General features: G+C 48.6%; 1 protein-coding gene across 5 annotated transcripts in view; it reads left to right on the forward strand.

The window, feature by feature from the left end:
• Positions 1–25,626, forward strand: part of LRRIQ4 (leucine rich repeats and IQ motif containing 4) — a 57,312-nt gene that overhangs the window by 3,977 nt on the left and 27,709 nt on the right. For 4 of the 5 annotated variants that reach the window (XM_063916209.1, XM_063916208.1, XM_063916207.1 and 1 more), the window contains exon 2: positions 10,038–11,163. In XM_063916209.1, the coding sequence (XP_063772279.1) occupies positions 10,069–11,163 (1,095 nt within the window). In that variant the 5' untranslated portion in view covers positions 10,038–10,068. Of the gene's footprint in view, positions 1–9,805; positions 9,931–10,037; positions 11,164–25,626 lie in introns of those variants that run through there. The other variant, XM_063916210.1, reaches the window with a different exon arrangement.

The following is a 25,626-nucleotide window of genomic DNA, read 5'->3' on the forward strand; positions in this document are numbered from 1 at the left end:
CACCAAAAAGGGGTATTATGTTCGGTGAGGAAAAACTACCTGTAGTTTTCCTGAATCTGAGAAATCAAATGAGGTGTGTGATGATGCGTGGGTTTCCCCCGATAACAACTGATAATTTCTAAAATGTTATTGGCATTATATCCTTTCCCGCCAGAGGTTAGGGTGCGTTGGGAAACACCCCCTAGGGTGGATAAAGCGCTCACACGCTTGTAAGGGCTCTACCCTCGCCTGAGATGGCCGCCCTTAAGGATCCTGCTGATAGAAAGCAGGAGGGTATCCTAAAAGGTATTTACACACATACTGGTGTTATACTGCGACCAGCAATCGCCTCAGCCTGGATGTGCAGTGCTGGGTTGGCGTGGTCGGATTCCCTGACTGAAAATATTGATACCCTAGATAGGAACAGTATATTTTTGCCTATAGAGCATTTAAAAGATGCATTTCTATATATGCGTGATGCACAGCGGAATATTTGCCGACTGGCATCAAGTCTAAGTGCGTTGTCCATTTCTACCAGTAGAGGGTTATGGACACATCAGTGGTCAGGTGATGCGTATTCCAAACGGTATTTGGAAGTATTGCTTTATTAAGGGGAGGAGTTATTTGGGGTCGGTCTTTCAGACCTGGTGGCCACGGCAACAGCTTGGAAATCCACGTTTGTACCCCAGGTCGCCTCTCAACATGAGAAGACGCCGTATTATCAGGCGCAGTCTTTTCGTGGACAAGCGGGCAAAAGGTTCCTCATTTCTGCCCCGTGACAGAGGGAGAGGAAAAAGGCTGCAGAAATCAGTCAGTTCCCAGGAACAGAAACCCTCTCCCGCCTCTGCCAAGCCCTCAGTATACGCGGGGGCTTTACAAGCAGAATCAGGCACGGTGGGGGGCCCGTCTCAATGAATTTTAGCGCGCAGTGGGCTCACTCGCAAGTAGACCCCTGGATCCTTCAGGTGATATCTCAGGGGTACAAATTAGAATTTGAGGCGTCTCCCCCTCGCCGTTTCCTAAAGTCGGCTTTACCGATGTCTCCTTCTGACAGGGAGACAGTTTTGGAAGCCATTCACAAGCTGTATTCCCAGCAGGTGATAATCAAGATACCCCTCCTGCAACAGGGAACGGGGTATTATTCCACACTGTTGTGGTACCGAAGCCGGACGGCTCGGTGAGACCGATTCTAAATCTAAAATCTTTGAACACTTACATACAGAGGTTCAAATTCAAGATTGAGTCACTCAGAGCAGTGATTGCGAACCTGGAAGAAGGGGACTACATGATGTCTCGGGACATCAAGGATGCTTACCTTCATGTCAAAATTTACCCTTCTCACCAAGGGTACCTCAGGTTTATGGTACAGAACTGTCACTATCAGTTCAGACGCTGCCGTATGGATGGTCCACGGCACCCCGGGTCTTTACCAAGGTAATGGCCGAAATGATGATATTCCTTCGAAGGAAGGGAATTTTAGTTATCCCTTACTTGGACAATTCCCTGATAAGGGTTAGATCCAGGGAACAGTTGGAGGTCGGTGTAGCACTATCTCAGGTAGTGTTGCGGAAGCACGATTGGATTTTCAATTTCTCTAACGTCCTAAGTGGATGCTGGGACTCCGTAAGGACCATGGGGAATAGCGGCTCCGCAGGAGACAGGGCACAAAATAAAAGCTTGAGATATCAGGTGGTGTGCACTGGCTCCTCCCCCTATGACCCTCCTCCAAGCCAGTTAGATTTTTGTGCCCGGCCGAGAAGGGTGCAAACTAGGTAGCTCTCTAGAGCTGCTTAGAATAAAAGTTTAGTTAGGTTTTTTTATTTTCAGTGAGTCCTGCTGGCAACAGGCTCACTGCATCGTGGGACTAAGGGGAGAAGAAGCGAACTCACCTGAGTGCAGAGTGGATTGGGCTTCTTAGGCTACTGGACGTTAGCTCCAGAGGGACGATCACAGGTTCAGCCTGGATGGGTCACCGGAGCCGCGCCGCCGTCCCCCTTACAGAGCCAGAAGAGACGAAGGTCCGGTGAAAGCGGCGGCAGAAGACATCCTGTCTTCAAGACTAAGGTAGCGCACAGCACCGCAGCTGTGCGCCATTGCTCTCAGCACACTTCACACTCCGGTCACTGAGGGTGCAGGGCGCTGGGGGGGAGCGCCCTGAGACGCAATATAACACACATATACCTTAGCTGGCAAAAGGAATACATCACATATAGCCCCAGGGCTATATGGATGTATTTTTTCCCCTGCCATTTTACACAAAAAAGCGGGAGTTAAGGACGTCGTGAAGGGGCGGGGCCTATCTCCTCAGCACACTGGCGCCATTATTCCCTCACAGCTCCGCTGGAAGGACGGCTCCCTGATTCTCCCCTGCAGTACTGCATCTGATTCAGGGTAAAAAAGAGAAGGGGGGCATTTTGGCAGCAAATAACTAGATTAACAGCAGCTATAAGGGATTAACACTTATATAAGGTTATCCCTGTATATATATAGCGCTGGGTGTGTGCTGGCAGACTCTCCCTCTGTCTCTCCAAAGGGCTAAGTAGGGTCCTGTCCTCTATCAGAGCATTCCCGGTGTGTGTGCTGTGTGTCGGTACGCGTGTGTCGACATGTATGAGGAGGAAAATGAGGTGGAGGCGGAGCAGTTGCCTGTGTTAGTGATGTCACCCCCTAGGGAGTCTACACCTGACTGGATGATTGTGTTTAAGCAATTAAGTGATAATGTCAGCAATTTACAAAAAACTGTTGACGACATGAGAAAGCCGGCAAATCAATTAGTGCCTGTTCAGGCGTCTCAGACACCCTCAGGGGCCCTAAAACGGCCGCTACCTCAGTGGGTCGACACGGATCCAGATACAGATACTGAATCTAGTGTCGACGGTGACGAGACAAACGTAATGTCCAGTAGGGCCACACGTTACATGATCACGGCAATGAAAGAGGCATTGAACCTTTCTGACACTACAAATACCTCAAAGGCGGGTATTATGTGGGGTGTGAAAAAACTGCCAATAGTTTTTCCTGAGTCTGAGGAAATAAATGAGGTGTGTGATAAAGCGTGGGTTTCCCCCGATAAAAAACAGCTAATTTCTAATAAGTTATTAGCACTATACCCTTTCCCGCCAGAGGTTAGGGCACGGTGGGAAACACCCCCTAGGGTAGATAAGGCGCTCACACGTTTATCTAAACAAGTAGCGTTACCGTCCCCTGATACGGCCACCCTCAAAGAACCAGCTGATAGGAGGCTGGAAAATATCCTGAAAAGTATATACACACATACTGGTGTTATACTGCGACCAGCAATCGCATCAGCCTGGATGTGCAGTGCTGGAGTCGCATGGGCGGATTCCCTGACTGAGAATATTGATACCCTGGATAGGGACAATATTCTGTTAACTATAGAACATTTAAAGGATGCATTGCTATATATGCGTGATGCGCAGAGGGATATTTGTACCCTGGCATCAAGAGTAAGCGCAATGTCCATCTCTGCCAGAAGAGCATTATGGACCAGACAGTGGTCAGGGGACGCAGATTCCAAACGGCACATGGAAGTATTGCCGTATAAGGGGGAGGAGTTATTTGGGGCTGGTCTAACAGACCTGGTGGCCACGGCAACGGCTGGAAAATCCACCTTTTTACCCCAGGTTACTTCACATCAACAGAAAAAGACACAGTCTTTTCAAACTCAGTCCTTTCGTTCCCATAAGTACAAGCGAGCAAAAGGTCACTCTTTTCTGCCCAAGGGCAGAGGAAGAGGAAAAAGGCAGCACCATGCAGCCGCTTCCCAGGAGCAGAAGCCCTCCCCTGCTTCTGCCAAGTCTTCAGCATGACGCTGGGGCTTTACAAGCAGACTCAGACAAAACCAAAGTCTCCCTCCGACAGGGAGGCAGTTCTGGAAGCCATTCACAAGCTGTACTCCCAGCAGGTGATAATCAAGGTACCCCTCTTACAACAGGGGAAGGGGTATTATTCCACACTATTTGTGGTACCGAAGCCGGACGGCTCGGTGAGACCAATATTAAATCTAAAATCTTTGAACACTTACATAAAAAGGTTCAAATTCAAGATGGAGTCACTCAGAGCGGTGATAGCGAACCTGGAAGAGGGGGACTATATGGTGTCGCTGGACATCAAGGATGCGTATCTCCACGTCCCAATATATCCTTCTCACCAAGGGTACCTCAGGTTTGTAGTACAAAACTGTCATTATCAGTTTCAGACGCTGCCGTTTGGATTGTCCACGGCGCCTCGGGTCTTTACCAAGGTAATGGCCGAAATGATGATTCTTCTACGAAGAAAAGGCATCTTAATTATCCCTTACTTGGACGATCTCCTGATAAGGGCAAGAACCAAGGAACAGTTAGAAGTCGGAGTGGCACTATCTCAGGTAGTGCTAAGTCAGCACGGATGGATTCTAAATATTCCGAAATCGCAGCTGATTCCAACGACACGTCTACTGTTCTTAGGAATGATTCTGGACACTGTCCAGAAGAAGGTGTTTCTCCCGGAGGAGAAGGCCAGGGAGTTATCCGAGCTAGTCAGGAACCTCCTAAAACCAGGACAGGTCTCAGTGCATCAGTGCACAAGGGTCCTGGGAAAAATGGTGGCTTCTTACGAAGCGATTCCATTCGGAAGATTCCATGCAAGAACTTTTCAGTGGGATCTACTGGGAAAATGGTCCGGATCGCATCTTCAGATGCATCAACGGATAACCCTGTCGCCAAGGACAAGGGTGTCTCTCCTGTGGTGGCTTCAGAGGGCTCATCTACTAGAGGGCCGCAGATTTGGCATTCAGGATTGGATCCTGGTAACCACGGATGCCAGCCTGAGAGGCTGGGGAGCAGTCACACAGGGAAGGAATTTCCAGGGCTTGTGGTCAAGCATGGAAACATCTCTTCATATAAACATTCTAGAACTAAGGGCCATTTACGATGCCTTAATTCAAGCAAAACCTCTGCTTCAGGGTCAGGCGGTGTTGATCCAGTCGGACAACATCACGTCAGTCGCCCACATAAACAGACAGGGCGGCACGAGAAGCAGGAGGGCAATGGCAGAAACTGCAAGGATTCTTCGCTGGGCGGAAAATCATGTGATAGCACTGTCAGCAGTGTTCATTCCGGGAGTGGACAACTGGGAAGCAGACTTCCTCAGCAGACACGACCTTCACCCGGGAGAGTGGGGACTTCACCCAGAAGTCTTCCACCAAATTGTAAACCGTTGGGAAAGACCAAAGGTGGACATGATGGCGTCACGTCTAAACAAAAAACTGGACAGATATTGCGCCAGGTCAAGGGACCCTCAGGCAATAGCAGTGGACGCTCTGGTAACGCCGTGGGTGTACCAGTCAGTGTATGTATTCCCTCCTCTGCCCCTCATACCGAAAGTATTGAGAATCATAAGAAGGAGAGGAGTAAGAACTATACTCGTGGTTCCGGATTGGCCAAGAAGGTCTTGGTACCCGGAACTTCAAGAGATGCTCACGGACGAACCGTGGCCTCTACCTCTAAGACAGGACCTGCTACTGCAGGGGCCTTGTCTGTTCCAAGACTTACCGCGGCTGCGTTTGACGGCATGGCGGTTGAACGCCGGATCCTGAAGGACAAGGGCATTCCAGAAGAAGTCATCCCTACTCTGGTAAAAGCCAGAAAGGAAGTAACCGCAAAACATTATCACCGCATTTGGCGTAAATATGTTGCGTGGTGTGAGGCCAAGAAGGCCCCTACACAGGAATTTCAACTGGGTCGTTTCTTGCATTTCCTGCAAACAGGACTGTCTATGGGCCTAAAATTAGGGTCCATTAAGGTTCAAATTTCGGCCCTGTCGATATTCTTCCAGAAAGAACTGGCTTCAGTACCTGAAGTTCAGACATTGTGAAAGGGGTGCTGCACATACAGCCTCCTTTTGTGCCTCCAGTGGCACCTTGGGATCTCAATGTTGTGTTGAGATTTCTAAAATCACACTGGTTTGAACCATTGTCTACGGTAGATTTAAAATATCTCACGTGGAAGGTGTCGATGCTGTTGGCCTTGGCTTCAGCTAGGCGTGTGTCAGAATTGGCGGCTTTATCATGTAAAAGCCCTTACCTAAATTTTCATTCTGACAGGGCGGAATTGAGGACTCGTCCTCAATTTCTACCTAAGGTGGTTTCTGCATTTCACATGAACCAACCTATTGTGGTACCTGCGGCTACTAGGGACTTAGAGGACTCTAAGTTGCTGGACGTTGTCAGGGCCTTGAAAATATATGTTTCCAGGACGGCTGGAGTCAGGAAAACTGACTCGCTGTTTATCCTGTATGCACCCAACAAGCTGGGTGCTCCTGCTTCAAAGCAGACGATTGCTCGTTGGATTTGTAGTACAATTCAGCTTGCACATTCCGTGGCAGGATTGCCACAGCCAAAATCAGTAAAAGCCCATTCCACAAGGAAAGTGGGCTCATCTTGGGCGGCTGCCCGAGGGGTCTCGGCTTTACAACTTTGCCGAGCAGCTACTTGGTCAGGGGCAAACACGTTTGCTAAATTCTACAAATTTGATACCCTGGCTGAGGAGGACCTGGAGTTCTCTCATTCGGTGCTGCAGAGTCATCCGCACTCTCCCGCCCGTTTGGGAGCTTTGGTATAATCCCCATGGTCCTTACGGAGTCCCAGCATCCACTTAGGACGTTAGAGAAAATAAGATTTTACTTACCGATAAATCTATTTCTCGTAGTCCGTAGTGGATGCTGGGCGCCCATCCCAAGTGCGGATTGTCTGCAATACTTGTATATAGTTATTGTTACAAAAAATTCGGGTTATTATTGTTGAGCCATCTTTTCAGAGGCTCCTTTAAAATTATCATACTGTTAACTGGGTTCAGATCACGAGTTGTACGGTGTGATTGGTGTGGCTGGTATGAGTCTTACCCGGGATTCAATATCCTTCCTTATTATGTACGCTCGTCCGGGCACAGTATCCTAACTGGCTTGGAGGAGGGTCATAGGGGGAGGAGCCAGTGCACACCACCTGATATCTCAAGCTTTTATTTTGTGCCCTGTCTCCTGCGGAGCCGCTATTCCCCATGGTCCTTACGGAGTCCCAGCATCCACTACGGACTACGAGAAATAGATTTATCGGTAAGTAAAATCTTATTATTCCAAAATCGCAGCTGGTTCCGACGACGTGTCTTCTGTTCCTAGGGATGATCCTGGACACAGTCCAGAAAAAGGTGTTTCTCCCGGAGGAGAAAGCCAGGGAGTTATCCGAGCTAGTCAGGAACCTCCTAAAACCGAGCCAAGTCTCAGTGCATCAGTGCACAAGGGTTCTGGGTAAAAGGGTGGCTTCCTACGAAGCAATCCCATTCGACAGATTCCACGCAAGAACTTTCCAGTGGGACCTGCTGGACAAATGGTCCGGGTCGCATCTTCAGATGCATCAGCGGATAACCCTGTCACCAAGGACAAGGGTGTCCCTCCTGTGGTGGTTGCAGAGTGCTCATCTTCCAGAGGGCCGCAGATTAGGCATTCAGGACTGGGTCCTGGTGACCACGGATGCCAGCCTGCGAGGCTGGAGAGCAGTCACACAGGGAAGGAATATCCAGGGCTTATGGTCAAGCCTGGAGACATCACTTCACATAAATATCCTGAAGCTAAGGGACATTTACAATGCTCTAAGCTTAGCAAGACCTCTGCTTCAAGGTCAGCCGGTGTTGATCCAGTAGGACAACATCACGGCAGTCACCCACGTAAACAGACAGGGTGACACAAGAAGCAAGAGGGCAATGGCAGAAGCTGCAAGGATTCTTCGCTGGGCGGAAAATCATGTGATAGCACTGTCAGCAGTATTCATTCCGGGAGTGGACAACTGGGAAGCAGACTTCCTCAGCACGACCTCCACCCGGGAGAGTGGGGACTTCACCCAGAAGTCTTCCACATGATTATAAACCGTTGGGAAAAACTCGACAGGTATTGCGCCAGGTCAAGGGACCCTCAGGCAATAGCTGTAGACGCTCTGGTAACACCGTGGGTGTACCAGTCAGTGTATGTGTTCCCTCCTCTGCCTCTCATACCCAAGGTACTGAGATTGATAAGATGGAGAGGAGTAAGCACTATATTCGTGGCTCCGGATTGGCCAAGAAGGACTTGGTAACCGGAACTTCAAGAGATGCTCACGGAGGATCCGTGGCCTCTACCTCTAAGAAGGGACCTGCTCCAGCAAGGACCCTGTCTGTTCCAAGACTTACCGCGGCTGCGTTTGACGGCATGGCGGTTTTGAACGCCGGATCCTGAAGGAAAAAAGGCATTCCGGATGAAGTCATCCCTATCCTGATCAAAGCCAGGAAGGATGTAACCGCAAAACATTATCACCGCATTTGGCGAAAATATGTTGCGTGGTGCGAGGCCAGTAAGGCCCGACGGAGGAAATTGAACTGGGTCGATTCCTACATTTCCTGCAAACAGGAGTGTCTATGGGCCTGAAATTGGGGTCCATTAAGGTTCAAATTTCGGCCCTGTCAATTTTCTTCCAAAAAGAACTAGCTTCAGTCCCTGAAGTTCAGACGTTTGTAAAAGGGGTACTGCATATACAGCCTCCTTTTGTGCCTCCAGTGGCACTTTGGGATCTCAATGTAGTTTTTGGGGTTCCAAAAGTCACATTGGTTTGAACCACTTAAATCTGTGGAGTTAAAATATCTCACATGGAAAGTGGTCATGCTGTTGGCCCTGGCCTGGGCCAGGCGTGTGTCAGAATTGGCGGCTTTATCCTGTAAAAGCCCTTATCTGATTTTCCATTCGGACAGGGCGGAATTGAGGACTCGTCCTCAGTTTCTCCCTAAGGTGTTTTCAGCGTTTTCACCTGAACCAACCTATTGTGGTGCCTGCGGCTACTAGGGACTTGGAGGACTCCAAGTTGCTAGACGTTGTCAGGGCCCTGAAAATATATGTTTCCAGGACGGCTGGAGTCAGAAAAACTGACTCGCTGTTTATCCTGTATGCACCCAACAAGCTGGGTGCTCCTGCTTCTAAGCAGACTATTGCTCGTTGGATTTGTAGTACAATTCAGCTTGCACATTCTGTGGCAGGCCTGCCACAGCCAAAAATCTGTAAATGCCCACTCCACAAGGAAGGGGGCTCATCTTGGGCGGCTGCCCGAGGGGTCTCGGCTTTACAACTTTGCCGAGCAGCTACTTGGTCAGGAGCAAATACGTTTGTAAAATTCTACAAAATTGATACCCTGGCTGAGGAGGACCTGGAGTTCTCTCATTTGGTGCTGCAGAGTCATCCGCACTCTCCCGCCCGTTTGGGAGCTTTGGTATAATCCCCATGGTCCTTACGGAGTCCCCAGCATCCACTTAGGACGTTAGAGAAAATAAGAATTTACTTACCGATAATTCTATTTCTCGTAGTCCGTAGTGGATGCTGGGCGCCCATCCCAAGTGCGGATTGTCTGCAATACTGGTACATAGTTATTGTTACCAAAAAATCGGGTTATTGCTGTAGTGAGCCATCTTTTCTAGAGGCTCCTCTGTTATCATGCTGTTAACTGGGTTCAGATCACAAGTTGTACGGTGTGATTGGTGTGGCTGGTATGAGTCTTACCCGGGATTCAAAATCCTTCCTTATTGTGTACGCTCGTCCGGGCACAGTATCCTAACTGAGGCTTGGAGGAGGGTCATAGGGGGAGGAGCCAGTGCACACCAGATAGTCCTAAAGCTTTCTTTAGATGTGCCCAGTCTCCTGCGGAGCCGCTATTCCATGGTCCTTACGGAGTCCCCAGCATCCACTACGGACTACGAGAAATAGAATTATCGGTAAGTAAATTCTTATTTTAATGCCCCCCTCAGTGACCCCAGATAGAGCTCTGGCCACTGTCCTGAAAAAGAAGCAGCCAGCAGCTTTTTACATGTGAAACTGCTGGCTGAAGTGTGTGATGCTGAGATGAGGAATCGGGGATGCCACACCTATTTCCCACCTGGACAGGTAAAATGCAGTAGGGTTTATGTAAGTGACCAGCCCACTCTGCCAACACACTATCCAGTCCTATCTTACATGCACATTAATTCTATTTCTATTTTTTCTATTTGTAGATTATAACATAAGTAAAATAAGACTAAAGAAATGCCTGAATTTAGTCAAGACACACTTGGTAATGTGGCCAATGTTCGCTTTTCAAAAACTGTGACTTCTGTTCTCTTGGACACTAAAGAGCAAACATGGGAGATGGTTCAAGTGAAACAGGAGTCTGAGTTACCCAGTCCTCAGAAATATCGTGTCCTCTTCATGGATTCAGCTGAGCAAAAGTATACTGAAATCCCCCCTCGTGTTCTACATCTGGAAGACCTTGAAGAACTGCACTTAGAGAAGAACCAGATTAAAACCCTTCCAAAAGAAATCTGCCATCTTCATAACATTAAAGTTCTGTACTTAAATGACAATAATATTACTCACATTTGTGACGAGCTCGGAGAGTTGAAGAATCTCTGCAGTTTGGACCTCAGTAGCAATCCGCTCACATGCAACTCTCTGGATGCCATAAGCAAAGTACATCAGCTTCGCAAGCTTAGACTTTATAATGTAAACATGGAAGTATTCCCAGTTCAGATATGCAAAACCCTCCATCATTTGCATCTATTGGGTCTGTCCCACAACAACCTAAAGTCGCTCCCTTCAGAAATAGTTAATTTAATACACCTGAAAGAAATTTATCTGCAGGATAATAAATTTGAGTTATTCCCAACACAGATATGTGCACTGCAGTCTCTAGAAGTTGTTGATTTTGAAAAAAATAAGTTGACCTCTCTACCTGTTGAAATTGGATCTTTAGCCAGTCTTGTTAAATTGTTTGTAAATTACAATAAGTTGTCATTCATTCCAAATAAAAACTTTCAGTGCACAAAGTTAGCTGTTCTGGATGTCTCTGGTAATCGCCTCCACAAGCTTCCTCATGCTCTTAATGAGTTGAAAGAACTTAGTGAACTTGGACTGTCAAATAATGAGTTGAGAACATTCCCATCTAGAGTGTGCGCGTTGCAATCTCTCAGTGTTCTCTATCTGAAAAACACTGGCCTGTCCATCTTACCTGCGGCCTTTGCTAAACTGGAACTTATCAAGATATTAGATCTTAGCCAAAATTATTTCACTGCATTTCCTGATGTGATTTGTGAACTCAAGCAACTGCAAGTACTGTCATTGGATGATAATTTAATTAACACGGTAAGAACACCAAACATCTAGTGTCTTAAAGTAAACTAATTTAGAAAAAAAAGTGATTTTACTGTATCTTACGTAAGGAATCCGATTTAGGGGTATATTCAATTGAAGTCGAAAGCTGCCGTCTGTCGAAAAGACGGCAGTTTTTGACTTTTTTAGGTCGGAAGGGGTTCCGACCTATTCAATATATTCGACAGTTGGGAGAGCCAGTGCGCACGACATCTACCTGTGCAGGGAGTGGAGCCAGGGGGCTGCTCAGGGAGCGCTGGGCACGCCCCCAAAATGACAAAAGCAGGGTCGCCGCACTAGGCCCCGCCCCTCCACTAGAGGCCCCACTCCCTTTCCATCCGCAACCATGCCTCTGGCATGGCTTGTCCCAAACCCCCAACAATCAAAAGTTGGGAGGTATGCATTCAGGATACCAACACTGGAATCCTGACAGTTGGCAGCATCGGCAGCCGGAATACTGGCGGAAAAAGGGCTATTTCCAATGCACATTTGACATGTGTTCTTTTTACTTGCGTTTTATGGTGACTGTAGGCAGTCACAAAGCTTTTACCCATAATTACCATGTGTTGTATAACCAGAGTGCTAGTAAATACTAGAACAGCTGTATTGGGTATGGAAGTATCACTGGATAATGATTTCTGGTGTTGTAACCATTTACATTCATTTATCTAGCATTAAACTGTATTAAAACACAAGTATTTAATGCCAGAATGTATCAGTCTAATGCCCCCTACAGACTCGGCGATCCGCCGCCGAGCTGCCCGACGGTGGATACAGCCGACGGACGACCCAGCGGCGGGGGGGAGGTGATTGGGGAAGTGAAGATTCTTCACTCCCCCCGTCAGCCAGCTCCATAGCATTGCATGCTAATATGGACAAGATTGTCCATATTGGCTTGCATGCATAAGTGACGAGGCACCAACGATGAACGAGCGCGGGGCCACACATCGTTCATCGTTGGTGCCTACACACTGAACGATATGAACGAGTTCTCGTTCATTAATGAGCGAGAACGTTAATTTCTCTAACGTCCTAGAGGATGCTGGGGACTCCGTAAGGACCATGGGGATAGACGGGCTCCGCAGGAGACATGGGCACTTTAAGAAAGACTTTGACTCTGGGTGTGCACTGGCTCCTCCCTCTATGCCCCTCCTCCAGACCTCAGTTTGATACTGTGCCCAGTGGAGACTGGGTGCATTTCAGGAGCTCTCCTGAGTGTCCTGTAAAGAAAGCATTTTAGTTAGGTTTTTTATGTTCAGGGAGCCTGCTGGCAACAGACTCCCTGCATCGAGGGACTGAGGAGAGAGAAACAGACCCACTTCTCTGAGTTTCAGGGCTCTGTTTCTTAGGCTACTGGACACCATTAGCTCCAGAGGGATCGGTACGCAGGTCTCACCCTAGCCGTCCGTCCCAGAGCCGCGCCGCCGTCCTCCTCGCAGAGCCGGAAGATAGAAGCCGGGTGAGTATTGAGGAAAAGACATCAGAGGCGGCAGAAGACACCTTGATCTTCATAGAGGTAACGCACAGCACTGCAGCTGTGCGCCATTGCTCCCATTCACCTCACACACCTCGGTCACTGTAAGGGTGCAGGGCGCAGGGGGGGGCGCCCTGGGCAGCAATATAAACCTCTCCTGTGGCATATGTATATATATACATGTACAGCTGGGCACTGTACATGTATATAAAGAGCCCCCGCCATGTTATTGAGAAATTTGAGCGGGACAGAAGCCCGCCGCAGAGGGGGCGGGGCTTCTCCCTCAGCACTCACCAGCGCCATTTTTCTCCACAGCACCGCTGAGAGGAATCTCCCCGGACTCTCCCCTGCTTAACACACGGTGAAAGAAGGGTTTTAAAGTAGAGGGGGGGCACATAATTGGCGCATATACATAACAAAAGCGTTACTGGGTAAACATACTGTGTTTTTCCCTGGGTCATATAGCGCTGGGGTGTGTGCTGGCATACTCTCTCTCTCTGTCTCTCCAAAGGGCCTGGTGGGGAACCTGTCTTCAGAAAAGACCTTCCCTGTGTGTGTGTGGTGTGTCGGTACACGTGTGTCAACATGTCTGAGATTGAAGGCTCACCTAAGGAGGAGGGGGAGTGTATGAATGTTAGGTCTCCGTCGGCAGTGCCGACAGCTGACTGGATGGATATGTGGAATGTTTTAAGTGCTAATGTTAATTTATTGCACAAAAGATTAGACAAAGCTGAAGCTGGGGTACAGTCAGGGAGTCAACCCATGCCTGTCCCAATGTCGCCTGGACCTTCGGGGTCTCAGAAGCGCCCACTATCCCAAATAGTTGACACAGATACCGACACGGATTCAGACTCCAGTGTCGACTACGATGATGCAAAATTACAGCCAAAGGTGGCTAAATGTATTCGATATATCATTATCGCAATAAAAGATGTTTTGCATATCACTGAGGAACCCCCTGTCCCTGACACGAGGGTACACATGTATAAGGGGAAGAAACCTGAGATCACCTTTCCCTCCTCACATGAGCTGAATGAATTATGCGAAAAAGCGTGGGAAACTCCAGACAAAAAACTGCGGATTCCCAAAAGGATTCTAATAGCGTATCCTTTCCCGTCGCAGGACAGAATACGGTGGGAATCCTCCCCTAGGGTAGACAAAGCTTTGACGCGCTTATCAAAAAAGATAGCGCTGCCATCCCAAGATACGGCTACCCTCAAGGATCCTGCTGACCGCAAGCAGGAAGTTACCTTGAAGTCCATTTACACACATTCTGGTACGTTACTCAGACCGGCTATTGCGTCGGCCTGGGTTTGTAGTGCTGTAGCAGCATGCACAGATTCCTTATCAGCGGATATTGAGACCCTTGATAAGGATACCATTTTAATGACCCTGGGGCATATAAAAGATGCTGTCTTATATATGAGGGATGCTCAAAGAGACATTAGTTTACTGGGTTCCAGGATAAGCGCTATGTCTATTTCTGCTAGGCGTGTCTTATGGACCCGACAGTGGACAGGTGATGCCGACTCCAAGAGGCATATGGAGTTGTTGCCTTACAAGGGTGAGGAATTGTTTGGAGAGGGCCTCTCGGACCTCGTCTCCACGGCTACGGCAGGTAAATCGAATTTTTTGCCATATATTCCCTCACAATCTAAGAAAGCGCCTCATTATCAAATGCAGTCCTTTCGTTCCAATAAAAGCAAGATATTACGTGGATCGTCCTTTCTTGCCAGAGGTAAGGGCAGAGGGAAAAAGCTGCACAACACAGCTAGTTGCCAGGAACAGAAGTCCTCCCCGGCCTCTGCAAAATCCACCGCATGACGCTGGGGCTCCCCTGAGGGAGTCCGCTCCAGTGGGGGTACGTCTTCGACTGTTCAGCCACATCTGGGTTCACTCACAGGTGGATCCCTGGGCAATAGAAATTGTTTCCCAGGGTTACAAGCTGGAATTCGAAGAGGTGCCTCCTCGCCGGTTTTTCAAATCGGCCCTACCGACTTTCCCCCTTGAAAGGGAGATAGTGTTACATGCGATTCGCAAATTGTGTCTTCAACAAGTGGTGGTAGAGGTTCCCCTGCTTCAAAGAGGGAAGGGGTACTACTCAACTCTGTGGTCCTGAAACCGGACGGTTCGGTCAGACCCATTTTGAATTTAACCTGAACCTTTACTTAAAACGGTTCAAGTTCAAGATGGAATCGCTCAGAGCGGTCATCGCCAGCCTGGAAGGGGGAGATTTTATGGTATCTCTGGACATAAAGGATGCATACCTGCATGTTCCCATATATCCTCCTCATCAGGCGTACCTGAGATTTGCGGTACAGGATTGTCATTACCAATTTCAGACGTTGCCGTTTGGGCTTTCCACGGCCCCGAGAATTTTCACCAAGGTAATGTCAGAAATGATGGTGCTCCTGCGCAAGCAGGGTGTCACAATTATCCCGTACTTGGACGATCTCCTCATAAAAGCGAGATCACGGGAGAAGTTGCTGAACAGCGTATCACTTTCACTGAATGTGTTACAGCGACACGGCTGGATTATCAATATTCCAAAGTTGCAGCTGAATCCTACAACTCGTCTGCCCTTCTTGGGCATGATTCTGGACACAGACCAGAAGAGGGTTTTTCTTCCGACAGAAAAAGCGCAGGAACTCATGACTCTAGTCATGAACCTGTTGAAGCCAAAACAAGTGTAAATACGTCATTGCACTCAAGTCCTGGGAAAAATGGTGGCGACATACGAAGCCATTCCCTACGGCAGATTCCATGCAAGGACCTTCCAATGGGACCTATTGGAAAAATGGTCCGGGTCACATCTGCAAATGCATCAGCGGATCACCCTGTCCCCCAGGGCCAGAGTATCTCTCCTGTGGTGGCTGAAAAGTGCTCACCTTCTAGAGGGCCGCAGGTTCGGCATTCAGGACTGGATCCTGGTGACCACGGACGCGAGCCTCCGAGGTTGGGGAGCAGTCACACAGGGAAGAAATTTCCAAGGCCTTTGGTCAAGTCAAGAGACTTGTCTTCACATCAACATCCTGGAACTAAGGGTCATATACAACGCCCTATGTCAAGCGGAGATCTTACTTCGCGATCGACCAGTTCTGATCCAGTCAGACAATGTCACCCCAGCAGCTCATGTAAACCGCCAAGGCGGCACAAGGAGCAGAGTGGCAATGGCGGAAGCCACCAGAATTCTTCGCTGGGCGGAAAATCATGTAAGCGCTCTGGCAGCAGTGTTCATTCCGGGAGTGGACAACTGGGAAGCAGACTTCCTCAGCAGACACGACCTGCATCCGGGAGAGTGGGGACTTCATCAGGAAGTCTTCGCGCAGATTGCAAGTCGGTGGGGACTGCCCCAAATAGACATGATGGCGTCCCGTCTCAACAAAAAGCTACAAAGGTATTGCGCCAGGTCAAGAGACCCTCAGGCGGTAGCTGTGGACGCCCTAGTGACACCGTGGGTGTTCCAGTCGGTCTATGTGTTTCCTCCTCTTCCTCTCATACCCAAGGTGTTGAGGATAATAAGAAAAAGAGGAGTGAGAACAATACTCATTGTTCCGGATTGGCTACGAAGGACCTGGTATCCGGATCTGCAGGAAATGCTCACAGAAGATCCGTGGCCTCTTCCTCTAAGGCAGGACCTGTTACAAGAAGGTCCCTGTCTGTTCCAAGACTTACCGCGGCTGCGTTTGACGGCATGGCGGTTGAACGCCGGATCCTAGCGGAAAAATGTATTCCGGATGAGGTTATTCCTACGCTAATAAAGGCTAGGAAGGATGTGACAGCTAAACATTATCACCGTATATGGCGAAAATATGTTTCTTGGTGTGAGGCCAGGAATGCTCCTACGGAAGAATTCCATCTAGGCCGTTTTCCTCACTTCTTACAAACGAGTGGATTTGGGCCTAAAATTAGGCTCCATTAAAGTTCAGATTTCGGCCTTATCCATTTTCTTTCAAAAGGAATTGGCCTCTTTACCTGAAGTACAGACTTTTGTGAAAGGAGTACTACATATTCAGCCTCCTTTTGTACCTCCGGTGGCGCCTTGGGACCTTAACGTGGTGTTAAGTTTCCTTAAGTCACATTGGTTTGAACCACTTAAAACAGTGGAGTTGAAATATCTCACTTGGAAGGTGGTCATGTTGTTAGCCTTGGCTTCGGCTAGGCGAGTTTCGGAATTGGCAGCTTTATCACATAAAAGCCCCTATCTGGTTTTCCATATGGATAGAGCGGAATTGCGGACCCGTCCTCAATTCCTACCTAAGGTGGTCTCATCCTTTCATATGAACCAACCTATTGTCGTGCCTGTGGCTACACGTGAATTGGAGGATTCCGAGTCCCTTGATGTGGTCAGGGCTTTGAAAATTTACGTGGCCAGAACGTCTAGGATCAGAAAAACAGAAGCACTGTTTGTCCTGTATGCAGCCAACAAGGTTGGCGGCCCTGCTTCAAAGCAGACTGTTGCTCGCTGGATCTGTAACACGATTCAGCAGGCGCACTCTACGGCAGGATTGCCGTTACCAACATCGGTTAAGGCCCATTCCACTAGGAAGGTGGGCTCGTCTTGGGCGGCTGCCCAAGGGGTTTCGGCACTACAGCTGTGCCGAGCTGCTACTTGGTCGGGGTCAAACACCTTTGCAAAGTTCTATAAGTTTGATACCCTGGCTGAGGAGGACCTCCTGTTTGCTCAATCGGTGCTGCAGAGTCATCCGCACTCTCCCGCCCGTTTGGGAGCTTTGGTATTATCCCCATGGTCCTTACGGAGTTCCCAGCATCCTCTAGGACGTTAGAGAAAATAAGATTTTAAACCTACCGGTAAATCTTTTTCTCGTAGTCCGTAGAGGATGCTGGGCGCCCGTCCCAAGTGCGGACTACTTCTGCAAGACTTGTATATAGTTTTGCTTACATAAGGGTTATGTTATAGTTTTCATCGGTCTCCGACTGATGCTATGTTGTTTTTTCATACTGTTAACTGGTTAGTTTATCACAAGTTATATGGTGTGATTGGTGTGGCTGGTATGAATCTTGCCCTTGGATTAACAAAAATCCTTTCCTCGTACTGTCCGTCTCCTCTGGGCACAGTTTCTCTAACTGAGGTCTGGAGGAGGGGCATAGAGGGAGGAGCCAGTGCACACCCAGAGTCAAAGTCTTTCTTAAAGTGCCCATGTCTCCTGCGGAGCCCGTCTATCCCCATGGTCCTTACGGAGTCCCCAGCATCTTCTACGGACTACGAGAAAAAGATTTACCGGTAGGTTTAAAATCTTATTATCGTTCAGTGTTATCTGCCAGTGTGTAGGGCCCTTAAGATATGCACTGATCTTATATAAAGATAAACCGCAAATTATGTTTCTTTTAATTTATTTTCAAATTAACAATACTCAAATCACCGACATAACGCTGATTTCAGAATGTAATGGAATTTGCGCTAACAGTATAATGGGTATTGGATGTCTAAATATGCAGTAATGTCTAACTAATACCCCTTTTACATCGCAATGCTGTGTCGCACCCGGGAATTGGAAACGGGTCCTTCCCTGGTGCAACCCGGCATTGGACCCTTACACACTGGCTTCCTGACCTGGCAATATGCCGGGTCGGATTCCCATCAGAGGCAGGGACCGCAGCCGCATTGGAGGCAGGTGCGGAGGTGGCGCTGGGAGATGGGATCATCTCCACGCCGCCTCTGCCTATACAGTGAACAGGTCCCGGGTTGCATCGACCCGGTAACCCGTTCACACTGCACCTGACCTGGTAATATTCCCGGGTTGAATTACTGGGTCAGTGACCCCTTTCACACCGCACAGCGACCTGCGTTGACACGGCAATATACCAGGTCGATACTGGGATATTTGTGTGGTGTGAAAGGGGTATAATAATGCTGTAGATTCAGAATATTACTGCACAGCATATGGTATAGCCCATACTGGGCAGAGCTGCAAGGAGACAGTTGGCCCATTGTCTCTTTCTCTATTCTTGTTTTCACAGATTGGCAACAGTAGTGACAGATTAATGCCATTACAGCATAGCATGGCATGGTATCATATAGCAATATGGAATATATTTATTCATAATTATTATGTCATCACTAATGTTAACACTCCATATAGCAGCATATGGCAGAGATTTGGAATCCTTTTAGTCAATTCTATAACAATCCAGGACTCCTATTGTAGTTTAATGCTGCCTGCAGTGCAGTGAGACATGACCCGGAAGTGACCTTGCAAAGCATATCCAGCTTTATAGTTATCCCCTAGACGAATATTGGGAAATGCCAGTTATAGATGACAGGTGGTCCCTAGAAGGGTATAGGGTAACGCCAGTTCAAGATAGTAGGTCCCCCCTAGAAGGGTATAGGGTAACACTAATTTAAGATGGCATTAGTGAATCTTTCTCTTACGCCCTAGAGGATGCTGGGGACTCCGTAAGGACCATGGGGTATAGACGGGCTCCGCAGGAGACATGGGCACCTATAAAGAACTTTTAGTATGGGTGTGCACTGGCTCCTCCCTCTATGCCCCTCCTCCAGACCTCAGTTAGATCTTGTGCCCAGAGGAGATAGGGTGCATTACAGGGAGCTATCCTGAGTTTCTCTGTTTAAAGAATTTTGTTATGTTTTTTATTTTCAGGGAGCACTGCTGGCAACAGGCTCCCTGCATCGTGGGACTGAGGAGAGAGAAGCAGACCCACTTAACTGATAGGCTCTGCTTCTTAGGCTACTGAACACCATTAGCTTCAGAGGGAGTCGGAACGCAGGTCTCACCCTGCCGTTCGTCCCAGAGCCGCGCCGCCGTCCTCCTCGCAGAGCCGGAAGATAGAAGCCGGGTGAGTATGAGAAGAAAGAAAACTTCAAAGGCGGCAGAAGACTTAAGATCTACACAGAGGTAAGCGCGCTGCGGTAACGCTGCGCGCCATTGCTCCCAGGACACACACACACAGCAGGCACATATGGGTGCAAGGCGCAGAGGGGGCATTTTTTGTAATTTCTAGCGGGACCGAAGCCCGCCGCTGAAGGGGGCGGAGCTTGTTCCTCAGCACTAACCAGCGCCATTTTCTCCACAGAATTCAGGACAGAGAGCTTAAAAAGAGGAGGAGGGCACAATTCTTGGCGCAGTGAGTTATATTATATCGAAAAGCGCTGTCTGGTATTTCTCCAGTGTCAGTGAGCCCTGGGTGTGTACTGGCATACTCTCTCTCTGTCTCTTCAAAGGGCCTTATTAGGGAATTGTCCCCTTATAGCTATATCCCTGTGTGTGTGTGGGGTGTCGGTACGTGCGTGTCGGCATGTTTGAAGCGGAAGGCTCTTCCAAGGAGGAGGTGGAGCAGATGAGTGGTGAGTCCCCGTCGGTGGTGCCGACTCAAGAGTGGATGGATATGTGGCATATGTTAAATGCAAGTGTGGCATCACTACATAAGAGACTGGACAAAGCAGAGTCCAGGGAGACAACAGGGGGTCAATCCACGGATTGGACCGACTCACATGGCCCTTCGGGGTCTCAGAAACGTCCCTTGTCACAAATAGTAGACACGGATACCGACAAGGACTCTGACTCCAGTGTCGACTACGATGAAGCTAGATTGCACCCTAGGGTGACAAAAAGTATTCAGTGTATGATTATCGCAATAGAAGATGTTTTACATATCACTGATGAACCCTCTGTTCCCGATACGAGGGTACACATGTTTAAGGGGGAAAAAGCAAGTAGTAACCTTTCCCCCATCTCATGAACTTAACGAGTTATTTGAAAAAGCTTGGGAAACTCCAGATAAGAAACTGCGGATTCCCTAAAGGATTCTTATGGCGTACCCTTTCCCTACGCAGGACAGGGTACGTTGGGAATCCTCTCCCACAGTGGACAAGGCTTTAACACGCCTGTCCAAAAAGGTGGCGCTGCCTTCTCCAGACACGGAAGCCCTCAAAGATCCTGCGGACCGCAGGCAGGAGACTGCTTTAAAGTCTATGTATACACATACTGGTGCTTTGCTCAGGCCGGCAATTGCGTCGGCATGGGTATGTAGCGCAGTTGCAGCTTGGACAGATACCTTGTCAGCTGACCTTGATACCCTAGACAGGGATACCATTTTATTAACTTTAGCCCATATTAAGGACGCAGTCTTATATATGAGAGATGCTCAGAGAGACATTGGACTGCTGGGTTCCAGAGCCAATGCCATGGCTATTTCTGCGAGACGAGCCTTATGGACCCGTCAATGGACAGGTGATGCGGACTCGAAAAAGCATATGGAGGTTTTACCGTACAAGGGTGACGTGTTGTTTGGGAAGGGGCTCGCGGATCTGGTTTCCACAGCTACCGCGGGTAAATCTACCTTTTTACCTTTTGTTCCCCAACAGCAAAAGAAAACACAGTATCAGATGCAGTCCTTTCGGTCGCATAAGCCCAGAAGAGGTTGGGGTTCCTCCTTCCTTGCCAGAGGTAAGCGCAGAGGAAAAAGAACACCTGCTTCGGCTAGTTCCCAGGAGCAGAAGTCCTCCCCGGCTTCTGCAAATTCCACCGCATGATGCTGGAGCTCCCCTAAGGGAGTCCGCACCGGTGGGGGCGCGCCTTCGATTATTCAGCCAGGTCTGGGTTCGGTCAGACGTGGATCCTTGGGCGATGGAAATTGTTTCCCAAGGCTACAAGCTGGATTTCGAAGAGGTGCCCCCTCGCCGATTTTTCAAGTCGGCCTTACCAGCTTCTCCCCAAGGGAGGGAAGTAGTGTTAGCTGCAATTCAAACGCTCTACCAACAGCAAGTGATTGTCAAGGTCCCCCTGGCCCAACAGGGAAAAGGGTATTATTCGACCCTGTTTGTGGTTCCAAAGCCGGATGGTTCGGTCAGACCCATTTTAAATCTAAAATTCCTGAACCTGTACATGAAAAAATTCAAATTTAAGATGGAATCGCTCCGAGCTGTAATATCCAGCCTAGAAGGGGGGGATTTTATGGTGTCGCTGGACATAAAGGATGCTTACCTTCATGTTCCCATACATCCCTCTCATCAGGAGTACCTGAGATTCGCTGTACAGGACTGTCATTACCAGTTTCAGACGTTGCCGTTTAAGCTTTCCACGGCCCCGAGGATTTTCACCAAGGTGATGGCGGAAATGATGGTGCTCCTGCGCAAACAAGGAGTCACAATTATCCCATACTTGGACGATCTCCTGATAAAGGCGAGATCAAGAGATCAGTTGCTGAAGAACGTGGCGCTCTCCCTGAGAGTGCTCCAACAGCACGGTTGGATTCTAAATCTGCCAAAGTCTCAATTGGTTCCAACGACTCGACTGTTGTTCCTAGGCATGATTCTGGACACGGAACGAAAGAAGGTTTTTCTCCCGTCGGAAAAAGCCCAGGATCTCCAGACCATGGTCAGACACCTGCTAAAGCTAAAAAGATTGTCAGTTCATCAATGCACTCGAGTACTGGGAAAAATGGTGGCAGCCTACGAGGCCATCCCCTTCGGCAGGTTTCATGCAAGGACTTTTCAGTGGGACCTTCTGGACAAGTGGTCCGGGTCCCATCTACAAATACATCAGACGATAACACTGTCCCCCAGGGCCAGAGTATCTCTCCTGTGGTGGCTGCACAGTGCTCACCTTCTAGAGGGTCGCAGGTTCGGCATTCAGGACTGGGTTCTGGTGACCACGGACGCGAGCCTCCGAGGGTGGGGAGCAGTCACACAAGGAAGACACTTTCAGGGACTGTGGTCAAGCCAGGAGGCTTGTCTGCACATCAACGTCCTGGAATTAAGAGCCATATACAACGGCCTACGACAAGCGGAGGCTCTTCTTCACAACCTACCAGTTCTGATTCAATCAGACAATGTCACAGCAGTGGCTCATGTGAACCGCCAAGGCGGGACAAGGAGCAGAGTCGCGATGGCGGAGGCCACCAGGATTCTTCGCTGGGCGGAAAATCACGTAAGCGCTCTGTCAGCTGTCTTTATTCCGGGAGTGGACAACTGGGAAGCAGACTTCCTCAGCAGACATGATCTCCATCCAGGAGAGTGGGGACTTCATCAAGAAGTCTTTGCAGAGATAACAGGTCTCTGGGGAATTCGTCAAATAGACATGATGGCGTCACGCCTCAACAAAAAGCTTCGGAGGTACTGTGCCAGGTCCAGGGACCCTCAGGCAGTAGCGGTAGACGCCCTGGTGACACCGTGGGTGTTTCAGTCGGTCTATGTGTTTCCTCCTCTTCCTCTCATCGCAAAAGTTTTGAGGATCATAAGACAAAAAAGAGTACAGACCATACTCATTGTTCCAGACTGGCCTCGAAGGGCCTGGTACTCAGATCTTCAGGAAATGATCACAGAAGATCCTTGGCCCCTTCCTCTCAGGAAGGACCTGTTGCAGCAGGGGCCCTGCGTGTTCCAAGACTTACCGCAGTTACGTTTTACGGCATGGCGGTTGAACGCCGAATCCTAGCTGGGAAAGGTATTCCAGAGGAGGTCATACCTACTCTGATAAAGGCTAGGTAGGAGGTGACGGCGAAACATTATCACCGTATCTGGCGGAAGTATGTCTCTTGGTGTGAAACCAAGAATGCTCCTACGGAAGATTTCCATCTGGGCCGTTTACTCCACTTCCTACAGACAGGAGTGGATATGGGCCTGAAGTTAGGCTCTATTAATGTACAGATTTCGGCCCTATCTATGGGGGTCATTCCGAGTTGTTCGCTCGTTATTTTTTTTTCGCAACGGAGCGATTAGTCGCGAATGCGCAATGTCCGCAGTGCGACTGCGCCAAGTAAATTTGCTATGCAGTTAGGAATTTTACTCACGGTTTTTTCTTCGTTCTGGTGATCGTAATGTGATTGACAGGAAGTGGGTGTTTCTGGGCGGAAACTGGCCGTTTTATGGGTGTGTGTGAAAAAACGCTACCGTTTCTGGGAAAAACGCGGGAGTGGCTGAAGAAACGGAGGAGTGTCTGGGCGAACGCTGGGTGTGTTTGTGACGTCAAACCAGGAACGACAAGCACTGAACTGATCGCAGATGCCGAGTAAGTTTGAAGCTACTCAGAAACTGCTAAGAGGTGTGTAATCGCAATTTTGAGAATCTTTGGTTCGCAATTTTACTATGCTAATATTCACTCCCAGTAGGCGGCGGCTTAGCGTGTGCAAAGCTGCTAAAAGCAGCTTGCGAGCGAACAACTCGGAATGAGGGCCTATATTCTTTCAGAAGGAATTGGCTTCTCTACCAGAAGTCCAGACTTTTGTGAAGGGAGTGCTGCACATCCAGTCTCCTTTTGTGCCCCCAGTGGCACCCTGGGACCTTAATGTGGTGTTACAGTTCCTTAAATCTCACTGGTTTGAGCCCCTTCAAACGGTTGAATTGAAATTTCTCACCTGGAAGGTGGTCATGTTATTGGCCTTGGCATCTGCAAGGCGAGTGTCAGAATTGGCGGCCTCGTCTCACAAGAGCCCCTACTTGATTTTTCATGTGGATAGAGCGGAATTGAGGACTCGTCCTCAATTTCTGCCGAAGGTGGTGTCTTAATTTCATATGAACCAACCTATTGTGGTGCCTGTGGCTACGAGTGACTTGGAGGACTCCAAGTCCTTGGATGTAGTCAGGGCCTTAAAAATGTATGTAGCCAGGACGGCTAGGGTTAGGAAAACAGAGGCTCTGTTTGTCCTGTATGCGGCCAACAAGGTTGGCGCACCTGCTTCTAAGCAGACTATTGCTCGCTGGATCTGTAACACGATTCAGCAGGCTCATTCTACGGCTGGATTACCGTTACCAAATTCGGTAAAGGCCCATTCCACTAGGAAGGTGGGCTCTTCTTGGGCGGCTGCCCGAGGCGTCTCGGCATTACAGCTTTGCCGAGCAGCTACTTGGTCGGGTTCAAACACTTTTACTAAATTCTACAAGTTTGATACCCTGGCTGACGAGGACCTTGCATTTGCTCATTCGGCGCTGCAGAGTCATCCGCACTCTCCCGCCCGGTCTGGAGCTTTGGTATAAACCCCATGGTCCTTACGGAGTTCCCAGCATCCTCTACGGACTAGGAGAAAAAGATTTACCGGTAGGTTTAAAATCTTATTTTCTGCCACTTACTAAATAGAACTGATACTGCAATCCCCAGGCTATGGGGACCCGACAAGCACAAAAAAGGGTCCCCGTCTTCTCAAATAGGAGGAAACAGAAATAAACCCTTTCTCCTGCATTAGGTTGAAGAAACGGGTTATCACTGCTTTGTAACTAGCCGTTATGTGGCTGGTAATGGGATGTCATTGACTTACATAAACAATCTACAAGGCTAACTATCCTGTAGGTGAGGACAGACTGCTGTACTATCACGTTTCGCTACCATTGCTCTCCTGTAGCCTATTATTACAAATATATTATTGGTGTTGAAATTACCATTGGAAATTAATTCTCTTTGACCCTTGGGTCAAAAGTTCTTGATGCAGCCATACCCTCAATGGTTCAGTCCAGGTTTTGTGTTATGAGAAGATATATTTAAATGAGCCTCAAAGGGCAGAGTCTGAGAATTTGGGTGGGCAGATATCTTTTACTCTTATCAAATTATGTGGTTTTTAGAGATCCTTGGAGATGCCAGAGATCAGATGTTGGCAGGTACTTTCTATGGAATGCACTTTGCACCATACAAGTACACTATACATGGGAAAATACTCCGTGTACTAGGGGGGTAATTCAGACCTGATCGTAGAAGCAAATTTGTTAGCAGTTGGGCAAAACCATGTGGGGCAGATGTAACATGTGCAGAGTGAGATATATTTGGATGGGTCATATTGTTTCTGTGCAGGGTAAATACTGGCCGCTTTATTTCTACACTGCAATTTAGATTTCAGTTTGAACACACCCCACCCAAATCCAACTCTCTCTGCACGTGTTATATCTGCCAACCCTGCAGTGCACATGGGGGTCATTCCGAGTTGATCGCTCGCTAGCAGTTTTTAGCAGTCGTGCAAACGCTAAGCCGCCGCCCTCTGGGAGTGTATTTTAGCTTAGCAGAAGTGCGAACGAA

Source organism: Pseudophryne corroboree, chromosome 4 (genome assembly GCF_028390025.1).
Source record: "Pseudophryne corroboree isolate aPseCor3 chromosome 4, aPseCor3.hap2, whole genome shotgun sequence".
NCBI classification, from domain to species: Eukaryota; Metazoa; Chordata; class Amphibia; order Anura; family Myobatrachidae; genus Pseudophryne; species Pseudophryne corroboree.